Here is a 24,525-nt window from a genome sequence, read left to right as displayed (position 1 = left end):
GGTTAAGCATACGGCATACGCTGTTGCATAGGCCGAGAAGCGACGGCGTCGTACGTGAGAGGCGTAGTGACAGGTGGTTGCTGATGCATCGGTGGAGGGGCCTCAGTGATTTGGGTCCGAATAGCGTGTTGGAGGTCCGGTGCCAAAGCTTGCGCGTGCTCATGTGTCAGTGGCAGCAGTGACAACTGGGGTACTACCTCTTCGCGGACGAAGTCCTTGATTGTCGAAAGCAGCGGCTGCTGATCGGTAGGATGGACAGCTAGGTGCAAGCTTGCGAGCGTGTCTGGCATCGTGAGGGCTTGAAGAGCAATTGCAGGTTGCCTACGCAACTCATCGAAGCTCTGACAGAGGGAAACGAGCACAGCAATTGTGGGAGGATTTCTCGCTAGCAACATCTGAAAGGCACCGTCGTTAATGCCTTTCAAAATGTGCCTGATTTTTTCTTCCTCAGGCATGGTAGAGTTGACGCGGTTGCATAGATGCAACACATCTTCAATGTAGCCCGTGTAGGTCTCGCCTGGTTGCTGCGCACGGTGACGTAAATGGTGCTCAACGTCCGACCCAGTGGAGTCCGTGAAGATAGGAGGGTCTCGTTGAGGATACACGGCGCCGCAAGTGACATGGACGGTCAAAGGTCCCACCTGAAGAGGCGTCTCAGTGGCCATGTTCGCGTCACGTAGAGGGGGAAGCTTACGGTAGTGAAGTTCCAGGTTTGTACGGGAGTCCACACGCCTCCACCAGATGTCACGTAGTTTATTTACATATAGACCTACTGGAAGGCTAAGGAACGCCAGAAGAGCGAGGAACGTTAACAGGCCGAAAATACAAAACAAGCGGAAGCTCGGGTCGCCCGTGTGCACCAACCCTGTGGCTTGCCGTTTCTTGCTTCTTCGTCGTCGTTCGCATAGTTCCTTACAAGATGATAAATGTGGCAGAAATTGGGGCTCAAATAATGTTGTTCGGGACCTAAAGTTTGGGCAGGAACTCCGAAAAGTTGGATGCCAAAAATTTTTAGCATTGCAAATTTTAGATGTTCGTATACCCATACTACTACTAGGCGGCTTGGAACTCTAGACTCGAAAAGAGCAGACAATTGTCCTCCACATTAGTTGGGCTTCCAGAGAAGTTGAAATAGAATGAGAGGCAGAGTAAATAGCATCTTTGCCTCTCACATGTAAAGTGTTATCAGAAAAACTGGTTGCTCCAAATCATGTACATAAGCACAATTTGGCCTCTGTGTTGCCTCATTCTTGAAAAGCTGACTATGAACCACCACCCTGCCAGCACTTTTATCGACCTAGACAAAAGAAACACTTTTGTGCTGCTATTTCATGAGGATATGCTTAGGAATCATCTCCCATTTTTTTTTGTAATTTTGCTTCGAAGTATTGGAAAAATATTCTGGAAATATTTGACCTAATTCGCACTCAAACTTCAATATTCAAATTCACTTCGCACCTCAAATTTTTCTATTCCCACAACTCTAGTTATTTCACTCTTCATTACTCTTGCTAATGTGACTCCTAGCCCAAGATGAAACCTCTGTAGTGTCTTTGTGGGAGAGAGTTCGAAGCACCAGAATGGCTCTGTAATAAAAGACTTGAGCGACATGCGGAGAGCCCAGGGTTCAAATCCCATCTGGTCTTGGATATTTTTTTCTCTCGTTCCACATATCATGTCATCATGCGATCATGGACACCGGTGGTGGCCGGTGACTGCACCTCCAAAATCGGCTGGCATTGTGACCTCGTAACAGCTTTCGCTGTAGAAAACACGTACACATGACAGTATCAAAACGTAAATATTTATTTTATGGCCAGGTCAGAAAGAAAGAAGCCGATAGGGTTCTTTCTCAATCACAAACATAGCAGATCCACTGTTCGGAGTGTGCACTACTTGGAGGACAGTGTCGACAGGTAGGCATCATAGGCGGCCTTCTTGTACCGCAGTGCGGCCTCCTCCGGGTTAGCCGAAGCAACAATGCCGCGTCCGACTATGATGACATCGGCACCACGCTCGGTCACCGCACACGCAGGGTCGCAATACTGCTGGCCGAGGCTGTCCCCACTGGCGTCCAGCCGCACGCCTGCGCACGAGACAAGCAGTCCTCATGCTAAAGTGTTAACAGTGCAGAAAAGACAACGACAATGGAGAGTCACTAATATGACAAAGCAGAGACCTTCAAAAGAACTTTACTGCAAAAAAAAAAAGATATAGAGACAGCAATGTGGAAAAGAACATGGCAATAATGTCAACGTGATCAACAGATAATATAAAATGCAAGCCTACATCACTTGTGCAGGTCATTGGGACCAATGTTTTAAGGTCTTTTCCCACCTAGGCAATGGACGGCAGGCTCACACAATTTGCACCTAACCTAACAATTTCTGCTGCCTCAATGAATTCGCATGTGAACAGTGGTTCACTTTGCCCCGTCACTCAGCACTTGCCAAAAACAGGTTTGCAATTTGTGATGTAGCACGTGCTGCAATGAAGCGCTGAGTTGTGGCGTTGTGGCTGTTTATATGGCAAAAATTGTTGTCATGTTCACTAAACTTGTTTAAGCATTTGCCGGTTTGTCTGAAAAACTGTTTATCGCAGGCTAGTGGGATGCTGTGGGCCGTGCACTGTACATGTTCAGTGAATATGTGGCTATGCTTTCCTGGAATACAGGTTCGTTCTGGTCTAGATGTGGTTTTAATGGCAAACTCTAGCCTGTTTAACCAACTTGCCCATAGAACTGCTCTTCTAAGCCATCCTCCTCAGAAAATACGCCTGACACATTACCAGTTTCTTTATAGCGAGGATGTCACTCTGGCACACTTGATGCATTCAGGTAGTTTGCGAGAGATTATTGGTCAACTGTCAGCTCGTAATAAGATCATGTGCTATGTGACGCCAACAGGCCAAAAAAGTGTTCTCTCGCGGCAATGGCAACAGGTGACACTGACTGATGCTTCCACATTTGAATGCTCACGTGTTATTTTGATGCGTTCGGTTTAAATCCATGAAGAGCGAGAAATACTTGGCGCAGATCACGCCTCAGTGTTCGAAAAGCTTCAGGTTTGTAGTAGATCATTTTCTTAAAATTGTGCACAGGACGTAAACACAAAAGATTGTCCCAGCGTTTGTGCGACCACTAGCGAGAAGGCTGGAAAGTTTGACGCGCATTGTATAAAAGACAGCGAGCCCCAATAATGATCAGTTGATCGACCCTTGATGCTCAGTTCGCCGCAATCGGTACCATTGTGTATCGCTGTAATCTGATTTTCCGTTTGCCGGACACAAGTTCAGCCAAATAAAGAGTTTCGCCTTGAAGAAACTCACTGCAGCCTTCGTCCACATCATGACCCTGTAACGTAGATATATACCGTACTACAAAGTGGATTAGGAAATGACCGCCACTGTAGCTCAATAGTTGAGCTTTAGATGTGTTATTCGAAGGTCACAGGTTTCGGTCCTTGCCGGCGGCAAGTTATTTTTTCGTCCACTTTTCTTTCTTCACATTTACATTACAATTACTTTTAATAACATCCCTTATACTTTCCTTGGTATCATTGTCTGTTGTGATTAGTATTGTGTATAAGAAAACGAGCCTTTGAATTAACACTTCTTCCCTTATTACCAGTAGTGCTCCCTGCCCACTTTATTAGGTACCTACTACCCTATTTGCTTGCCTGTAACAAACCCCTCGAGACAAACTATTCGCCCTAATACAGATTGCAGAAATATTTTGAGAAAGGTACCCATGTATTACTACCTTGCTCTACCAACTTGTCGGTTGCACACTCTTTGCACCAAACCCACATTCATATCAAGTGCTCGCTAACACTGTTAGGCTCTTCCGTTCGTTGGACGGAACATGAATAGCTGCGTCATTGCAGAGCGCAGATGTGCGTGAAACCACAGCTCCACCATAAGTATAGGTGGTGTTCCGCACTTTTAAAAGTTTGATGGTTTTTAAGAGCTGAGCTTTCAGCTTTGCTGCTGGCTAGTACACACATTTACAAACTTTTTGCAGGATTAGGTGCTGCAGCCAATCTCTTTGTTACAAACCTTATCTTCATTTTATGCACATAGCCTTTGGCTCAGCATGTTAGAGCAATCTCTTCTACGTTTTATCTTCACGTTGTTAAGGGCAGGCCTGCAACAATGGCACACCAACTCGCAGCTAGGTGTAACCGGTGCAAGCTGGATCAATGGTAGTGAGCCCTGGCTATCGCAAATGATGAGAAAAATTTCTTCGTCCATTCTGTCATCTCTGATTATGTTGCAAACCCACTGAAACATGCATCAATAATTAAGCTAGATGCTTACCAGGCGTCATGTGGATGTGTCCTGGGTTGTGGGAAACTCTCGACTGACAAACAAAACCCAGCACAAAGTCGGGAAAGTCCTCGGCCATTTTTACAGTGGCTGCAGAGAAAAAATCAAGAAAACTTGAGTGTTTGTTAGGTCCTTGCAGAGCTGGCCAATTTACGACCAGAGACTTGTATAATTACAGGAAAAAAGAAGAAAATGCAGAGAAAGAGTAAACAGAATAGATGCCGAATCTGGACATACATTTGGGGCCTACTGCAAGGTACAGATGTGTGAAAGAGCATTGGAGGTGATATACACTATGTATATGGGTTACTGCTGGTTAACCATTTGAAGATCAAAAACATACTTGTACGTCATCTGCTAACAGCCACATAATGGTCAAAGCCATACATGTACGTGACTGCCTGCATGCCTAATATCCACATCCTTTTCAATCTTTTATTTATTTGCTTGGCACATGCTGCTAAGCTACAAGAATAAGAGCGCAAAATTTTTTCCTTACGCTCCTTAGTTTTGTTTTTTTTCCTGGCCCCATATATGCATGTTTCACTGCAAATGTCGAAGAACCATGGTTTTGCATGAGGAAAGAGCGAACAAAACATTTATTTGATGTATGATGAAGAAAGATGCGCGCCTGTAGAACGCAAAGGAGTAGAATGCCACCACTGTGTCGTCTTAGCAAAGCATTGGAAACACTTGCCTTTTTGAGCATCGCGTTGCACTGTCAGCGCAGCATGATAAGCGCTACGGTCCTTAGAATTACTTGTGTGTGCCTTCTCTATTATAAAGGCACACATACAAAACATCGACGTGTTATGGTGCCTAGGATATGTGCAATAATTGCTCTTTGACAATCGCACAAGTATGAACGTTGAAACTTGAGCAATATTGGTGGGCGCTACGGAAGGGGTTGGCCGTTGGAGGTATCGTTTGGTGCCTATAGGGGGATCATTACCACGGACAAACAGATAAATGTACAGACTGAAAGAAAGACAGACGGACCAAAATTTTGGCATCGAAGGTCCCCAAGAAAGACCATCTTCTTAAAAAAAAAAAAACGGAAGGACGACATTCTTTTCTTTCTTTTTGTTGAAACGCCGACACTGCAGGATTATAAGCGCTGAGGCGAGGGCAACACGGGAGGGCAAGGTCGGCGAGGCAGAGTGGGAGTTATGGCGCAGGAAGCATGGCCGTGGAAAACCCGAGAGAGCGAGGAAAAAGAAAACGAAACGCGAAGAATTTTCTTTTTTTGCACTTCTTTTTGTTCAAAAGAGACGATGACAGCCATGTGTGTCGGGTTTTTCTTATCTTTGTCATTTATACATGTGCTCCAGAAGGTCTTGTCAGTCGTGTTCATTTCTTTTCGGTGATTACTTATCGCATCCGCAAAGCAAGTCGGCGTTCGCACTGCTGTGCTACTACAATGAGTTCATCTCTGCTTGCGACAAAAGAGCCGAAAAAGTTTTCACTAAGCAAGAAATTGAATCGCACCACTGAATCACGCAACAGGAATGTGAATGAGCTGGAGGCCTTCGCGCTGCAAGATTTCTGCTGCACGCGTAAAAAAAAAAATTACCGACTTCTTTAAGTAAACGTGCATTTTTTTAGTGTTCACTTGCGCATTTGTTTCTTCTCGTGAAAAACGAGTTCAAGGACCCACCGTTTTAAAGGTAAGTCGTTTTGGTTGGCAGAAAGTAAGTATTTATGCTTAATATTCTGGCTTTCACTATAACGACCTTTCAAAATAACGAACGAATCGCCGCAGCACCCTGAAGTTTGTTATACCGAGATTTCACTGTAGTGGTCAGGTGACAACCCTAGTATCGCTTGTGATTTCTCTGAATACAAGTGAACAACAGTTTCTGGTCGACGAATGCCACAATTGTGTACTCACCTTCAGTATAGCTTTTAGAGATGAGTGTGCCCGCAGAGCTCATCTCTGCGATGAGCACGCAAGCCTGCTCAGGTCGGCTGGCCTGCAAATAACCACATTGGCACATTATAAAACATGACCAGCAAGATTCTTTCGAATTTAGATAAATGATCCCATGTCCTGAAAACTTGCAACACACCAGTAGCATCGTGGGAGAATGCCACATCGTCTAGCCTACAAATAAAGCATGCATCTACAAAGAACAGTCTATAGACAACATCTTATAATGAAATGGGTATAGTACAGAGTACAGAGTATTTGATGCGAAGTAGTAGCTGTAGTTTGCCTTGAAATTCTCATTGAGATATATGTCCCTACAACCTTTTTTTTTTTTTTTTTTTTTTTGCACACGGCTTTGGGCTTATGAACTTTGATAAGCCATAGGCAGGGTGCAAAATAATGAGGGTTGTCTTCTAACTTTATTTTCTGTTGGTGCTAGGCTTAAGTGTGCTGGCATTGGCTTGTTAGGTCCATATAAGTTTGCTCCATTAGAATTAAAGTATCATTAGCAGTTCAGTACTATGCCTTGTGTTCTTTCATCTCCGTCTGTGTGTGTTTTAATCTATGATGATTACAGCAAGTAGTAAGCACTATGACAAGTCAGCGTTTGTAGCATTGGCAATGAAAGGGACGCTAAAGTAAAGAACTTAAGGGGGGACGTGGCAATGGGAATTGTAAATTTAATCAAAGCGTTCAGTTTTTCAATTAATTTTTTTATGTAATCCTGAGACCATGTTTTACACCATAGTGTGATTTTAGATCAAAATAAGTAGTAGAAGTTGAGAGACAAGCATTTTAATGGTGGGCTGTCATCAAAAGCTATGTGAAAATTGGGCATAGCAAAATGCAAATTTGCACTTTCCCTTGGCAAAGTGCCGCCATATTGGCATCATCATAAAGAGGACAGATCAGAGTTCAAGATAGCCACAAAGATGCATTTCTCCAATGAAAAATAAAGCCAGCTTCCTTCAGAATTCCGTTTTATCAGCTTCTAGCTCTGACATCTTTGAGCTCCATTTTCCCAGCTTTCATTTTTTGAGCAGTTGCTGTCAGTCATCTCTGTGCCAGTTCACAGCAAATTAAGCAATAGCCATTCCAATTCCTGCACTTCGATTCTGAGACATTGGTGAGCGCCGTAAAGCTGTCCATATTTGTGTGCACATCATACAGACTTTTGTAATTGGCTTTTTGTAGATGTTAATACATGTCCAGGACATTCCAGAAAAAAATTTTGTGTGCTTACTTAAATATTAAAGATAAACCAATAGCATTACGACACAAAATGGACCGTTGTAAATATTCTTATGCAAAAATTTTGACGAACTTGTGTCTAATTAGCTAAGTAATTTTGGGGTGGCAACGAGAGTCTATCAAGCATTGTAACTCAAAAGTTATATTATATAGCTTAAAACCGATTTCAGTTATGCTATCAGCACAACGAATGACACCTACATGCTGAATTTCATCCATTTAGCTTCATAAATAATAAAGATAATTTTCATCACCACGTCCCCCCTTAATTATTTTAGGCTGATGAATTCTGCTATGAGAACTCTAACATCATTAATTTCACCACAGCAGGTTTACTAATACATTAGATGAAAAGACCGATGTTTTAAATTTTCTGCCAAAATCTTTAAGGGTGATGCCCCATATTTTGAAGTGTTTATTTCGCATTTTGGCCATACTGGCTCAACTAAATTTCCTGAAACTTGGTAAGTAAAGTCTCTGGCTGCTCTACATAGCAACTCTACGTTGACTGTCAAAATCCACAACATCACGGAGACTAGTGTGGGAACTTCTCTCCCATCGGCAAGTAAGGCATTTTTGATATAGAGAAACAGCGATTCACTAAGATGAGAAAAATAGTTTTTCCCTTTGAGCCCCTTTGAGTGCAATAAGTGGCTATGAGGAATCATCGTCACTACTGACCTGCTGAAGTGCGGTCAGAATTCCTGGTCCTGGCAGTGAGTGCGCGGTCACCATATCGGTCCACAGCTGTGTGCTGAATGGACCACTCGTGTACTGCAGCTGAACCGTCTGACCAATGTCTGCAAACTTCCTGTAAATATGGTCAAAGATCTGGGACTTAGAACACAAAACAGAAATGCATACTGCTGTAATATTATTAAGCCATACTAGAAACTAATCCTGCTGAAACGAAGTCAGTAGGAACTATGAAACATTCACTGTTATGGAATTCTTTTGCGGCAAACTTTATACAAGCTGCAGGAAATCCTTGCAAATCGAGAAAATCTTGTTCTAATAGATATTCCAATGTCAGTGTTGTTTGTTGTGACCAAAAAAATCGGCATTGTCTATGAGTGGAAGCTCAAGGTAGATGCAAGTGAAGAAATTGCAAGGATCTTCTTTTCAGGTGAGTATCGAACCAAGGCCTCGTGTGTGGCAAGGTGTTCTACTATACAGCCACACCAGTGCTTGAAATTCCTTTGTAAAAGACTTCTAAATGTCATACAGTGGGAGAAGTCTGCATAGATACTTATATTGCATGGAAGAAGCAAAGAATCGCACCAAACATCAAATGATGTGAATTTGCGGCTGCCCATCCATTATACAGAGTGTGCCGCTGGGCAGGTGAACGTGGAACCTTATAGATGCATTGCAGGCATCAGCTAATTCGCAAAAGGAAGAACGATGGTGCGGCAGGAACTTTGCAAGTGTACTTGCCATAGGCACTGTAGGATAGTTTTAAACTGCCAATGTTACTTGCACAGATGTCCCTTGCCTAGCTGCACTGTTGAAGGTGATCTGCATGTGGTCCGCTTATGCTGTCATGTTGTAATTTTGAAAGCGAAGCTCGAGTGCCCTTTCTCTACTAAGCGCTATGGAAGACTTTTCACAGCGGCGACGCAGTCTCCCTTACCTGTCCTCCATGATGAGGAAGTCGTGCTTGGTGGCTATCTCCCGCAAACGCAGCATGGCCTCCCGGTTAGAGTCCTCCAGCAGGTCCACATGGGTCTTCAGGACGCAGATGTGCGGGCCCAACTGGTCAGCCAGCTGCAGTTTCGAAAACACATGTGTACCAAAGCTGAGGTTAAGTAGTTAAAGTGCCCTTGAATGACAACAGACACTATGCCATCCATTGAGGACATGGATGTCCACTACAGCTGTGGTCAAGTGGCTAGAGTGCCCTTACTGCATAGCACAAGGTACTGGGTTTGATTCCGGGCCCTGCTGGATAGGCATGAATTCTTTTTAATAGGGAGAGTGGTAGGACAACCTGGCACTTTGTGGTGAGAGTGCTCATACGTCAAAAAAACGGCACCTTCTTTCCAGTCTCATATGCAAGAGAAGACATAGATCTTAACAATTTTTTAAAAATTCTTTATCAATTGCTATGAAACTTGCTAAGAATATGTATAATTGCGTGCAGACTTTAAATATGCAATCATTTTTGTGTGTAACTATGTAGTTTTTAAAGTGCTGAACATTTTATATGCTTTTCTGGGAGTAAGAATATGTCTGTACTGAGACAGTTAGAATGTAAATCAGCATGCCAGAATAACCTGGAACAAAAGCTGTATGGAAGAGAACAAGAATGGATGTCCTAAACCCATTTGAACAATACTTATTACATTTTAATAAGTTTGCAGAGTGCAACTACATGTGGACAGACACATGTAATGGAATTGACAGAATAAAGTTTATTTCTTAACAACACACAGGAAACCCACTACCTGCCACTAATAAAATTTAAAAATTTATAAACAAAATGCTTACAGACGACACATCTTTATTCACTTGTGTAGCCTAAGCACCCTTTGGGTATTTCACTCGGGAAGCTTCGGAGCTGCGTGAAAAATTTCATAACGCGGAATAACGCAAAGCCACTTCACTGGCGGGCACTAGCAATGTTCACGTCTCAGCTGTCTGCATCATTACCAGAGGAGCTGCTCAGTCACCATCACAGCTTTCTTCACTTCCACACACAAGATAAATATCTGTGCTCGAACCATCATCATTGAAGAAGACAACAAAAATGAATAGCTTCTTTTTCGTGATCACGTACTAGCTATGCATGGGTTGCCGCCACCGCACGGCGTTTTTCCATACAAAAACTGCGCCTCTGCCACAGGAATAAACTAAATCCTCGAGCAAATGCTGCCTCCTAGTGGATGACACGCGATGTAACCCGTAAATGCGCGATTCTCGCATGAACGCTAAAGGGGAGTCGAGGGGATTCGGCGAAGAACGCTAGAGGGGATTCGGCTAAGATGAGTTATACTCGTCCTAAGCAGTTTGGTGACACTTTGTGCAGGATGAGCTGTTAAAGGGTTAAATGCTATACTAAAAATGTTTGGGGCTTGACATGCCAAAACCAGATTAGGCTAGGGCTAGATAAGAGAAATTATGAGGCATGTCATCGTGGAGAACTGTGGATTAATTTGGACCAACTCGGTCTCTATACTCGAACGTGCTCAGGCACATCAGTGTTCTCGCATACACCTTTCAACGAAATGCAGCTGCCGTCGCTGAGAATAAAGCCCGCATTCTCGAGCTAAATTTTTATTGGACTCCATTATAAATGAACGAGAATTTCGTGCCTCCAACAGTTTGTCGGTACTGGTGACATCGACTGCCACGGCCAGGTTGGTCTGCTTCTGGTCCATCAGCCCGAGCAGGCGCTTGGCAAGCAGGCACCGGGCCATCAGGCTGCGGTGGGCATAGGTGTCCTGTTTGTGCAAGAAGACAGAGGGAGTTGCAATAATTCTGTCAGTCTCACAGCACTACAAATGCCGAAACAGCGTGCTCTGAAAAAATTGTGACACAAGCGCCTTGAAAATTTCGTAGCAGCGTAGAGCGTTAAGCTAAAGGCAATGCTTTACCACACAGCACAGTGAACAAATGTAAAAGCTTTTATTTAAGCAGGCTGCACATTGACGTTATTGAAAATACCGCTCCTCTCGATGCACATGTATAGAGCCCCTGATGCGGCACAACTAGTGCTTTTGATCATCAGAGTAGAATGATACAGTAACAATGAATAATTGTTGGGGTTTAGCATTTAAAAACCAAGACATGATGAGGAGACACAGGAGCGGAGGGCTCGGCAAATTTTGACCACCTGGTGTTCTCTAATGTGCACCTAGATCTAGGTAAAACAGGCCGCTATCATTTACCCTCTGTCATAATATGGCTGCCAAGACCGACCTTCGGCCCTGCGACCTCTGGGTCAGCAGCCGAGCACCATAACCCTTAGACCGCCACGGCAGAGTAGAAAGCTGGGTGAATTGCATTAAAACAATTACAGCAGTTCCGTAAGGTGCTGACCACAGTTAAGAAGATTGATGCTGATTCTCAACTGAATATCTTTAACACAAAGGAAGGACTACTGCATGTGGGTTGTAGCGCCACGCTAGATTTGGCTAAGTGGCCGCCCCAAAAAAAGAAGCGAGCTGCGTGGCGCGAGACACGAGAGATTTGCAGAACAACTTAGCTCCTGGCCTGGTTGGACGCTGCAGCAGCGACTCCGCCTACGCCTGCGTCACAAATAAAGCTGTGACCTCGGCACGGGCTCATCGCCACCATCTCGCCTGTCCTTCCTCGAGAGGGTGATCGTAAGATCGCAGAACGAGATAGAAAAGTCATGGCTAGACACGTGACAGCTAACAAAGTGGAAAAGGCCGTCTTTCTAGTTTGTGTCTTACGCTGCAGCAATTGAATTAACATGAGAGCACATGCCCTCCTGGTGCAAGAATTGAGCTGCAAATCATAAGGCGTGACAGAAGCGACACTCCTGGAAATAAATGGACGAGGTGTTTTTTTTTTTTTGTCCAACACGGCCTATGCCCGATGTTTTCTGTTCAGTATTTATCTCACTAGAGACACCTTTTACCCACCGAGCGGCCGTCTCTCCCTCTCTCTCTCAAACACATACAAACGGTCCCAAACCTGAGGCAGCAGTGTGCCATGCTGAAGCAAATTGCATTAGGTGCAAAGACTACTTAAACGGCTAGGTAGACCAGTGTATTGTTGCTTTGATATAAAAATTACAGGGGTGTGCATGTATGGTATGATGGGTCCTTAATGTTTTTTTTTTTTTCCACCGACAGCATGGTTGCTACTCAGGCACTGCACTTCGTACAGCACGCTACAGTAGATGGTCTTGAGCAGTGCTTGGTTTAACCGTACACAGATTATTTTCATTATCAGAAAAAGAACTGGTGTATTTGAATTCTTCAGCACGTGGTGTTCCAGGGTGATCAACTGATTTCTTGCAGCCTTTTTTTTTTTTTTTTTTACCTGTGTTCTTGGATAAGCATGTGATCTTATCTTTTTCTGTAGCCTACATATATGTGCGTCTTAGTAATGATAAATCGGTTGAAAGTCTGAGCTGGTCCTCATCTCTTGTGTTCATTGTCTAAATGTTTGTGCAGTGCAGCTTTACAAAAAGCGTTAGAAATGATTGTGCTACCTCCCTGCAAAGATAAGCAAGAGTGATTTCTAGTGTCAGTGCATAGTGTGGTCGGCGGTGTTGATGATTGGAAACACCCTTTTGTGGTTTCTTTTTCACCGCATGATCGCAAAGGAGGCACACGAAACTTGATTTTTATCTTTCATTGGCACTTCTCTGCTGGGGCGGTGGAAATTGATATCCAATTTTATTTGCAATGCTCTTAGCTCGTTTATGACAAATGTTCACGGCATATTTTTTTTCCCCTTAATTGCAGAGTTCACTCTGTCCAAGGTGGCCGCACATAGAGAAAATGCTACGTGTGCGCATCAGCACGTAAATGCAAGAAAGAAGCAAACATGCATTTTGTGTGAGCAGACAGCGATAAGGCGCTGTGCGCAGGGAACACCATGCTCTGACATATTATTAAACATTATGAAGCACGGAGTGATAATGACATCAAAATATTCCTAACCTTTTTAATAGTTTTTTCTTTACTTTACACACTTTTTACATTAAATAAACAGCAATAAAGTATTTTGACCAACTGCAAAAGTTTTATTCGGAAAAATTCGGCCCTCGAAGCGTTAACTCTGAGCTCAAGTGAATGCAAGTATAAGCGGGCACCACTTCAACTATAAATAATTTTATTTTTGGAGCCTCCAATATGAGGAGTGGCTGAAAGTCAACACGCTTGTGCTTTCTCAATTAAAATTTCCTGCCCCACAAACAACCACGGCAGACAGACAAGAAAACACATCATGTCTGCCTTACTTTCTTTTCTTAATATAGGGTGATATATAGAGTACCCTGATAGAGCGACATAGCATCATATGCGGACACTCCACTATATTGGGGGCGAAGACCAAATCATTTGGTCATTAGACCAAATAGCATTCCCATCCCGAACTTTTAAATTCATTTTTACAATTGAGTTGTCTTAGCCTAACCATAGGCCACTATCGTCTACATCGCAGTGGTAGCAGCGGTTGTAGGTGCTACGCAGGTCACATGACCAGTAGGCGAGGCGATTAAAAAAATAAATAAAACTAAATTATGATGCTGATCATGACTCGATACAAAATACTAAGAAAGCTATTTGCTATTTCTTTATTCATGTTAACATTACAGACTTGAACTAGTCCTAATAAACCTAAGGCAAAGCCCCTGGGAGTGTAAGAGGGTCAAGTAGACAACAAGGAGCGCACGCTTGGCAGAAGTCCGGCTGCACTGCCGGCAAGTCGTGTGACGTGAGGCATTTGTAGTGTTGATAGTGGATTTACAATGCTGCGTGATTTTGCTTGCCAAGTCTATACACTTGAGCGCTTACAGCTTCTTTGTATGACCGTTTTCACACTACGTAACTGGCTGAATTTTTCAGTTATGCCGTAGAAAATGCAAGCTCTTACAGCTTTTTGTTTTACCAAAAGTTGCACAACTCTAGAGGCCCTGCAGATCTTCCACGTCAAACTCACGCGTAAGATGTCTTCGGTCACAATACGCTACCAGCTTGCCCCGATCTGCAACTCATCAAACGCTCGCGACCCACCTTGGTGGGCGATGGCAGCAAGAGGGAAGGCACCAGGGGTGCCTTGACCGCTTGCACGAAGGCAGAAACTTTGCTGGCCATTTCCTCGCTCAGGCGCTTCTTGGCCACCAGCTTCTTCATAATCGACGTGATGTGAAAGATGCTGCATCATCAGAAGTAACCACTGTCACTATGATTGCACGATTCTTCGAGCACTACGAATGTTCAAACTAATATTACAGTGTCTGAGTTCACCGTGACATGAATTCAAGATTTCTGAAGTACTATTCAAAGCGAGACAAACAATAAAACAGTGCTTAAGATTGGATGAGACAAAGATGTGACAAACTCACAACCCAGGCTTATTACAAAACAACTGTAACATATCGGAAGCAGGTTTCTGCGCAGCATGATGAAACATAAGCAACATGCTGCTCACACATGCCATTAAGGCCGAGCAACAGAGATAATTGGCTCAAACACATTATCAAGAAGCTGCTGTCAGACCAGCAACCCCTAGATGTCCAATATCACTGCAGTGAAGGGAAATTGCGTGATTCATTATATCGCATGTAACTTGCCTGAAAAGACAGCTTCACCGCATCGTGCGGTCACTATGACACGAGAACATCTATTCAGGGGCGATCTGCGTCGTTGCAAAGGCACACTGCGTAATAATTGTGCACTATACCGGCATACTGATCATCTTTTTTAGTGTGTTATACGGGCCTATATGATCTACCATAAGATGCCAAGCAAGCCCCCCGCTCCCCATGATGAAGGTTAATCCAACCAGATTTGGGAAGGGGAGGTGCTTGAATAGTTCCAGACCGTTCACTAAACCCTGTTTGGCGCCTATTTCAGATATCCTGAAAAAAAGAGGGGAGCGCTTGCTCTGATGGGGGTGCTTGCCCAGCATTTCACGGTTAACTATGGAAAGTTTCAAAATGTAATGTATTTTACTGCCTGTAGCTTGTACTTGATTTCTACTACTATTGAAATCCTGCTATTACTATCTGGATTTGCTTTCAAATTATTAGACACCAATCATCATTCACTTCTACTTAGCTTCAAGCTATCAACAAGGAAATGTACATTTAAGGGTTCATTTTTTTTGTTAGACACAACAATATTGAGAACTAGCAGATAATAATTGTAATTACTTTTAATAACATCACATCTATATGACAATTACTTCTAATAACATTCCCTATACTTTTTTTGGCATCATTGCCTGTTATTTCTCATTATTTTGAACTAATGAAGTGTCATTTGCACAATCCCAACTGTCAACTGTTAATTTCCTACCATAAAGTCTGACAATGCTTCGTACTCAAGACAACCAAAGAATGGCATTGAGTGTCACACACAGAGGGACACATACCGGGTATATTTCACAGAATTAAAATAAGCAAAACAATGTCTATGTCAATTTGTCACGGGGGGTTTTCCCAAAAGAAACCGGCTTCTTCACCGTAAAAATGATCATGTTCATTTCAGCTTGCCACATGAAAATTTTCTGAAAAGAGACTGGCAACTCCTTCATAAGCAGAACAAAATCCATGTCATCCACCAAAGGGGAATTTTCCAGAGGGCCTGTATACTGTTCATATGCAAAGCAAAGCACAGAAAAGGCTCATAAATTCGAACTCGCTTAATTCGAACTTACAGTTACAGTTATTTCAAACTCAAGCCTTGGTCCTAGCACAGCCCTGCGCATTTATAAAGAAGAAAAACTTTGGATAATTCGAACGAATTGGTATTCACGATTAATTAAAACTAGCAGCCTCTGGTTTTTCATTGCTCCTCGCAGAAGTCAGCCACAAGGGGTCACAGTGTGTTCCGAAACCAAACCAAACCGAATTTACCAGAGATGCAAAACAATGAGACAGCAACATTTCTCAGCAGATAAAAATTCGGATGCTGTGCCGAAGTTCCTGGGCAAGCTGCAAACGGTGCTCACAGGGTCTCGACGCAAAAAAGCAAATGCAAATTACTGATTAGTTTTAATTTTGATTGCGTTAACACTGTCATGTTGTAATGTAGCTGAGGGGCTTGGCCTCTCTGTCTCGACGTGGGAGCAGCCAACATAAGTGTCGGGACTAATCCTCAAGACAAGATTAAAATTATTTATACCATACCATACCATACAAATAGCATGATAAATTCCACACTAAGGCTTACTGCTAACATGAATGCAAGCCGGTGCATCACTAGCAGGTCAATTCATGCTGTTTGCTGTTCAAGCTCCATAAACTTCTGCTGCAGACGAGTACCTGGTTTACGATAACGTGTCTGATCGTGGCTTCCTCAAGTTCTGCACGCGCAGCGTGGTGCGATGTCCGTTCATTCTGGTGCCCGCCCGCTTAACTCAGACTTTGCTTAATTCAAACAACTTCATAGTCCCCTTTGAGTTCAAATCAATGAGCTTTTACTGCATGTGCGAATTCAAAATGGGAGATTCTTCCAAAAGGAACCGCTTGTTTCTTGATAAAAACTGTCATGTACATGTCAGTCATTCACATGAAAATCTTTCTAGAGGAACTGAATACTTCTCCGTAAAAGCAACGAAGTTCGCATCCATTACGGAACAGCCTTTGTCCTAGCTGTGGGTGTCTGTGGCATTATTACAGCTGGTTAGGTCAAGCTGCTTTTATATGATGACGATATATCTTATGAACGTCCGAGTATGAACTAAGACAGAGATAAGGTGGAAGAGAACGATACTAGTGACGTGGTCTGGGTATATATGTTTAATATTGCTAAATGAAGCTTGCAGCTGATAGTAGCGCTAGTGTCATTTTTTCTCTCCTTTGTTCCTATCTTAGTTAATGCTTGAAAGTCCTTAATTAAGCTCTATATGTACCACCTAGCTCGTCTATCGATCTTACTTTAGATGATGACAGTTGAGGAGCGTTTGGAGTCTTTTACAAGTTCTAGAGCTTTGAGCACTTTCTAAATTGTCCTCAAGGCTGCTTGCAGCAGCCATAAAGCGAATTCTGGATCTGGCATTGTGCATTGCATGCCAGCTACTCATTACTGGTAAAGATTTCCAGAAGGCATGTTTTCCTAATGTCAAACGGTTTGCTGGCGGTACAGGAGAGATTGTTGAAGGCCTTTATTGACAAGAGCCATCACACAAACAAAACACGAACCCAAACTAGAGAGGTCTGTGGTCCAGTGACTGGCGTCTAGAGTCGTCAACCCTTGAAATGGAGGCCAACTTATGAAGGCCTGCTCATTATTTTTTTTTTTCATGGGGCCACAATGGACACAGACTGATCTGTTCTGATCTGGCTTGCCCACACAGTCAGACATGCACTTCTTTTATTATTCAGTTAGTCCTGTCAGAGCATCATCCAGCAGTGGTAAGTATAAGATGGTGCTGGCTCAGCTATACTTTGTTCTGAATGGTGAAGCACACTCGAAATACAGGGGTCTAGTCTGCGTACACACCTGGTGACTTCCCAGGGTTGCACCATGCCAACGGAGCGATGACTATTTTATCAAAGCAGCAATAACAATAAGAACAGTGAGCCCTTTTACAGCAAATCGCTACCACGACAACTATAAGCCAGCAGGGACAGGTAAAGGTCTTTTCAGATGCAGTCGTTTGCTATCCCATTTGACAACAAAGCTGAATGCAACAAAGTTACACTGACTTAGAGGCTGCAATTGTGGACAATCCCAGCAGCATGGGGTAAAAGCACGAGCTAAAGTGCGCACATCGGTAGACATGGAAGTGCCTACCTCACCTTACAAGGCTTCGCGCTCCTGGCCGAGGCTACTAAGTCACCCACAACAGCTGTACACAGCAAAGGGTGTGGCAGGTGCAGTTGTGGCTAAGGTAAGCTGTCAACAGCCACAAATTTTTCAGTTGAAGGACAATGCAGCATTGAAGGTATGAAGAGTCTGTGCCTACTATGGCAGGAAAGGCCACAACCAGATTGAAGAAAAATCACGAAGTTTTTCCCAAAGCATCAGCTACAGTGGTGCAGCAAGATGTGAAAGCCAATGGCAGCAGGGTCTTCATCGAGTGAGCTTCCCAGTGTGCACAGTTCACGTCATCACCAAGCGCGGAAACCACCGAGATTTTGCCATCGACATGCATCCCCGAAAACCAGTAAATGTTTGTCTGGACAGCCCACGGCGTTGGTTCTTCAATTCCTTTGTAGGTTTGTTCTCATAATTTATAAACGCACAGTGTCTGATACACGATTTACTTCGATTGCGCTGTTTAGTAGCCAGTTTGACATTGAAGTTGTTACAAGTGCCACGACAACTTTAGCAACAAAAGGCAAGAAAGTTACAGCCTTGAAAGAGACAAATCCACCTGTGGAAATGTTGGCTCTAGCGCCCACCCACTGTTTACGAATTTCTCATGACAACTTTATGAATTTTTTAGTGATATTTTTTAAACGGGGGAATGCCTAGGCATCACGCTACACACTAGGCCTGGCCATCTTCATATAAATCTAAGCAGCCTGTACACTTATATGCCTAGTACATTCAATTCTATAATAAAAACTAAAAGAGCATTACTGCCAAAAAGTTTTTGAACAGCATGGTCTCCTAAGCACATTAAAATTCTTGTGTGACATACCTGTGTATGAATTTAATTCGTCATGTCTAAACCTTGCTTTGATTTCAAAAAAATGATTGCAAAGGTGATAGTAGCATTTCTTTTTTTTAACTGTAGCAATTTTTCAATGGTTGGTCATTGTTGAAACAAGTCATTTTTGCAATACTATCATTTTTAATGTATTTCATTTTTTCATAAATTTCCTCTGCACAGTCAGAAACAAAGATGACTAAGTTGTTCTAATTTCCCTTCACGCAAAAGAGTATTCGGAGATCTAGTAATATCTGGAGTTTTATGTAAAAAAAACCATGATATGGTTATGAGAAATGCCACAGTAGAGGGCTCCAGAAATTTCAACGATTTGGTGTTCTTTAAGGTGTACTGACATCGCACAGCACACGGGCCTCAACTGTTTCACCCCCACCAATATGAAATTGCAGCGGTCGGGATCAAACCAGCAACCTTGGAGTCGGCAGCCGAGCACCGTAGCCACTGATCCAGCATGGCAGGCAGTATTTCGAGGTTTCAGGGGCTAGCAAAGAGAGACGACTAAACCAGCCAGAGGCAGCTCGTTACCTGTGCAGTTTAATGTTCCACTTAAGCAGGTTTTCTTTGCCACCCTGCTCACGGTCCAGGAACACAACGGCGTCGGTCACAACCAGGCCAGCTGTGGACAGTGCCTGCAGACATCGTGCATCTTTCATTATTCAGCTGTTTGCGTGCCAAATCAACAATGGTAGTCTCACATTCAGTCAGGAGGGCTGTGCAGCACTACAGGTATGCCTCAAGAGCAGAACAAACAAGACAAACTCACTTTGCTGTCATGAAATGTGCATCTGAAAAGGACCACTTCGTAAAGCGGGCGCTTCTTTACGAAAAAGATCTCTCAGTTCAGGTGAAACAACACAAAACTTTGCTTCTCATGCTTCAACATCGTTGCGAAGAACTGTTAAAAGTGCAAATTGTGAATTTTACGTTCGAAGCGAATAGCGATTTTGGTCCAGTGATGTTCCGTACTACGTCGAAGAATTCCCATTCAGAGACATAAAAATTTCCTATTTCGGGGATTTTCCCCTGCAAATGTTGACGAAATTCCCAGCACATTTCCCTGCACAACAGTACTAATTTCCACCCCAATCCACGCACACACATACTATATACGCGTCTCACGTACTGGGGACTTTTTGAATCGTAACTATAACCCCTTCACTGCCGCACAAGCATGACTTTATTAGACAGCTTTGGTTGCGTGTCCGTCCGCAGCAGCCGTATGGGCGCAGCCTGCCAGCAGTTTCCAGTGGGATGCTGCGTCTGTAAGGGTGCTGCTGATGCGCAACTAAATCTGTCTATTAATTCATATACTGTTAGTACACTGCACATTGTGGGCTTCAAGACTAACACCAATAGTGAACTAGAAATCGCTCTGCGTAAATATTAGAAACAAATCTCAAAGGCTATGCTTGTGCGATGCATGTGCCAGAACCAATTACAGCAGATGAAGGTGCACTGTGACCGCTAATTATCGGTCGTCATAGAAGAATGTCCCCATTCCTGAAATGCCCTGTAATATCACGAAGATTCCCCTTTTGCTCGAAATGACAGGCTTAATTCCCCAGAAAATGGAAAATGGGAATCTTTGTGATATTACAGGAAATTTCAAGAATGGGGACATTCTTCTATGACGACAGGCTTAATTCCCCAGAAAAGGGAAAGCTCCCTGCACGGAACATCACTGTTTTGGTCGAATAATTTCAAGTCGTATTCGAGTAGTATATATCACACGTTGTGAAGGAAAATGGGCATATAGTATTTGTCATGCCCTAACCAACCTACACACTATATTATCTTTAAAATTGGGACAAGGCTTGTGCAAAAGCCTTTTTTTTTGTTTAAAGGAAGTAGAAACAAATTTGAATAGTAGTGGAATTCGACTTTTAGTAGAACACATGTGATAACCTGTAATATATGTTACTATTTAATAGTTCCTATATTTGGAGCATAAAAGCCTGTATAAAAAGATTTTAAACATCAAAAATGAGGAATCAATGTGAGAGTGATATGTTCAGAGTGATATGTTCGCGGAAATTTACAAATTTTTACAAATATAAGTTTTCGCTGTTTAGCACCCTCATCACTGCAATGAAAGCACCTTTACAAAAAATTTATATGCAAACTAATGTACATTTGAAAAGGTGCTTTATCAGTTTAGCACCACTCCACTGCAGTGAAACCATCTTTACGAGCATTGCACACAGACTAGTATACACTTATTTATTCATTACGAATACTTCTAAATTTTCAATAATTTAAATTCGAATCAAAATGAATACTTTGATATTCGTTCGAATATTTGAAGCACTCGAATATTCATGCAAGTCTAGTTAGAAGTTCTTTCATTTCTTATGCTTTGAATGGTAACACGATGTGCTGGTAAATTGACAAATAAAATGTTTTATTCATGTTGCATATGATAATTCAATTTGCATGTACATGGAAATCTGTTTCTTGTTCAAACTTCTAAATCTGTACTAACTATACAATTCACTAAATACAGTAGACTCTCATTAAATAAAACATGAAAGGACAAGAAAAATGTGTGCTCCTTAATGGGAGCTCCATTGAAATGAAATGAGAGATGATCAGGGGTGCAAGATTCAAGTAGTACAAGACCACTTATTGTAGAGTCAGTGGTTCCATTTAAGCAGCATTTTTATTAAAGATAGTTCTATTTACTGAGCATCTACTGTATTGTACAAACTGTAGCTGTACTAACTGACCCCTTCTCAAGGTGTTGGTTTCAGCGAGTTTTAATTGCACAATATTAGCTTTTCACTGCAAGTATAACAACATGCTCCCGGCTGCCTAATGCGCGAGGAGCATAGCAAAGCGAAGCTCGAGTGACGAAAACTTACTGCTTTGCGCAGTACTACATTCCTTCATCCTTTTGTTCATGCAATGTCATTTCATAAACACTACATAAACTGCATAGATGTCAAGGTCAAAAATGTTTCTTGGGTCTCATGTGCTCTTCTCTCTGGCTCAAGTATCTTTCACATGTTTGTGAGGTTCTGATGACACATTATAAAACTGTGTTGCACTGCGATTTGCTGCTTACCTTTATAAATAAACATAGAGATAACAAATATGGATACACAGATGCAGACACACAACAAATACAGATAAAGTAGTCCTCTTGGTCTTTTATACATTTCAATAAATATGGATGTATGTAGTTACAGTTGAAGCCAGATATACTCAATCTAAAGGAAGCCGCGAGAAACTTTTACGCATAGGTTATTCGGTATGTAGAATATTTCATACCTTGAAAATATTTTAAGATTTTACAGCTGTTTCATATACAGAACAATTCAGTATATATGGCTTCTTTATATGACCGTCTCACCATAGTAATTTAAAACTAAGCAAATCTACAATGTTTCTAGCCCCTATCACCATGAACAAGCTGTACAAGCATCAAATGCACATTTTGTTATAATGAGGATCAAGAAACACAAAAGAATACTGTTTCTTAGGGAGAAACTGTGAATGAGTGTATACTCCTTTGAAAACGAAACAACTGATAAGAATTGTTTCTTCAAACAGGAAAATTCTTCAATACACAAAATTGAGCAAAAAAAGACTAGTGTCTTTACAAGGAAAGCGTCAGGTCAAAGCACATAATTTAACAATCATTTTACATATAGGTAAGGTGACTAAGAATAAAAATAGATAGCACATGTGACTGGTGACACAGCCACAATGACAAGTGATTGTATGCTTCTTCTAGGAAGCCTACCTGTGTGTGCATGTGGGCTTCTAAACAGAATTTACACATTGTGACAAGTGTCCATAACAATAGCACATAACAAGCAAGTTCGATGTTATTTATGAAGATGGCACCTGATGGGGGGTAGTGCGACTATTTTTAGGGCTGACAGGCAAGTTTGTAACATAAATGGCGCTGCAGTTCTTAAATACAAACAGGCTGACTGAAAATAAAAACAAAAAAAAGGCAAGGCAATAAACGTGAATTTGAGGAAGTAAAACAAGACCTAATGTTTCAGAATATAAGAGGTGAGAATATGAAAATACACAGCCGTGCATTGACGATGTTTCACTGCTTTCAATATCAAGATTGTAAAGTGCATTGCCACTGACAATGATAAGAAACAAAATTAGAGTAACTAAATTTTGTTAAATATACTATAGGCTTGGTAAATTCATGAAAATACAGCGTAACACTGCATTTACACTAGTGTGCACTCTTTGTTGCAATGCAGTGCGAGATTGCGTCAGACGTACCGCTATGCAAGAGTGAAGAGCGTCACTTGACGTAGGCAGAAGCGACTCAGACAAACAGGCACAACGGGACGAGCACTGCCTGCCAACTATGCCTCAGCTGAAAGAATGCCAGGCCTTTTGTAATCTTTGTGCTGTCACACGTGTACACAAGTATAAGACAATCTCGGTTATCCTCATCTAAAGACAGCATTTCTCTCAGGAGATTGCAGCTGATACTGCCATGTGTACACAAGCTTAGGCTGCATTGTGACCACAAATGGCTCGCATTTGAGAGCGAGACACAGCTGGCTGTCGGTCATTCTAATAATAATATCTGGGGTTTTCTGTCTCGAAATCTAGATACGATTATGACAGATGCCGGAGTGGAGGGCTCCGGAAATTTCGACCACTTGGGGTTCTTTAACGTGCTCTGACAGCGCACATTACACGGGCCTCTACCATTTCGTCTCCATTGAAATGCAACCGCCGCAGCCGACATTAAATACGCAAGCTTTTGGCCAGAAGCCGCTCATTCTGCTGCGGCGCATTTTGCATTTTTATCATTGACTGGATTGTTCCGTCTCACACTGAAAATAATATGACTAGTCCTTCCCAAGCTGACACCGTCTGAAGGAAACACCTCCGTTATTGCGCCTCAAATAGTACGAGAGTACAGTAACCAGGAAGTAATTAGTATCCACATCAGGTGTGAGATATGATGCACTGCCTGCAAATGCGTCAAATTCGCATGGCCCAATTCTAAGGCGTTTGATATTACGTTCCGAGAAAAAAAAAACGAAGAAAAACGTTTTGCGAGTATCTGAAGTTAAGATTAATTAGAATTTAATTAAATACCTAATTTTTCTGCAATCAGTCAGCTTCAATTCATGCTTAAAAAAATAAAATCTCATGTAGAAAATATCTGCCAAGCTTGTTTTTCTGGTTCTATTTGTTTCTAGCAAAGAAAAAAAGCTCTACATTAATCCTGAAACGTGGCACGCTGAACAATCATCGAACATGGTAGTGTCTCCAGTTAAGTGATCCTCTGCAGCGATACGCATCACAAAGTTATATGACTGTTAGTTGTCCACTCGGGAAGCTTGCACAAATGTGCACATTGAGTTTAAAGCCACTTGAAGAAACCCGCAGTGCGTGTGCCTCTTTAGTTGATGTGTTCAATTGTACACACTGCTGTTGAAGGGGTTACACGATTCAGCATGAAATTTAAAGTGTAGTGGTGACACGTAGCTGCTGCGGTCTTGGCACAGCACGTAAAAACATGGAAAGTCGGAATTTTTTTCAATTACACTTTATAAGCTGACGCATGTTTGGATTGGCTACTAAAAACATTATTGCAGATGAAAGAGAGGCATGGTTGCACATTGTCTCATTATATTTCATGCGGCAAAGTCTGACATAACTGTTGTATGGTTGCGGTTTATGTCTATTGGTTTGCCGTTAAT

The 24,525-nt window shown here is 42.4% G+C and overlaps 1 protein-coding gene across 1 annotated transcript in view; it reads right to left on the bottom strand.

Moving 5' to 3' along the window:
* Positions 1-1,784: 1,784 nt before the first annotated feature.
* Positions 1,785-24,525, bottom strand: part of LOC142786521 (uridine 5'-monophosphate synthase-like) — a 29,279-nt gene continuing 6,538 nt past the window's right edge. Inside the window, exons 4-11 of the mRNA XM_075884247.1 lie at positions 19,358-19,461; positions 14,221-14,362; positions 10,822-10,950; positions 9,141-9,274; positions 8,189-8,318; positions 6,218-6,299; positions 4,318-4,416; positions 1,785-2,086 (exon numbers count right to left, since the gene is read on the bottom strand). Coding sequence (XP_075740362.1) covers positions 1,893-2,086; positions 4,318-4,416; positions 6,218-6,299; positions 8,189-8,318; positions 9,141-9,274; positions 10,822-10,950; positions 14,221-14,362; positions 19,358-19,461 — 1,014 coding nt within the window. The 3' untranslated portion in view covers positions 1,785-1,892. The remainder of the gene's footprint in view (positions 2,087-4,317; positions 4,417-6,217; positions 6,300-8,188; positions 8,319-9,140; positions 9,275-10,821; positions 10,951-14,220; positions 14,363-19,357; positions 19,462-24,525) is intronic.

This window comes from Rhipicephalus microplus, unplaced genomic scaffold (assembly GCF_043290135.1).
Source record: "Rhipicephalus microplus isolate Deutch F79 unplaced genomic scaffold, USDA_Rmic scaffold_24, whole genome shotgun sequence".
In the NCBI taxonomy this organism is placed as follows: domain Eukaryota; kingdom Metazoa; phylum Arthropoda; class Arachnida; order Ixodida; family Ixodidae; genus Rhipicephalus; species Rhipicephalus microplus.
The sequence above is the reverse complement of the archived record's forward strand: the minus strand, read 5'-3'. Positions and strand labels throughout refer to the sequence as shown.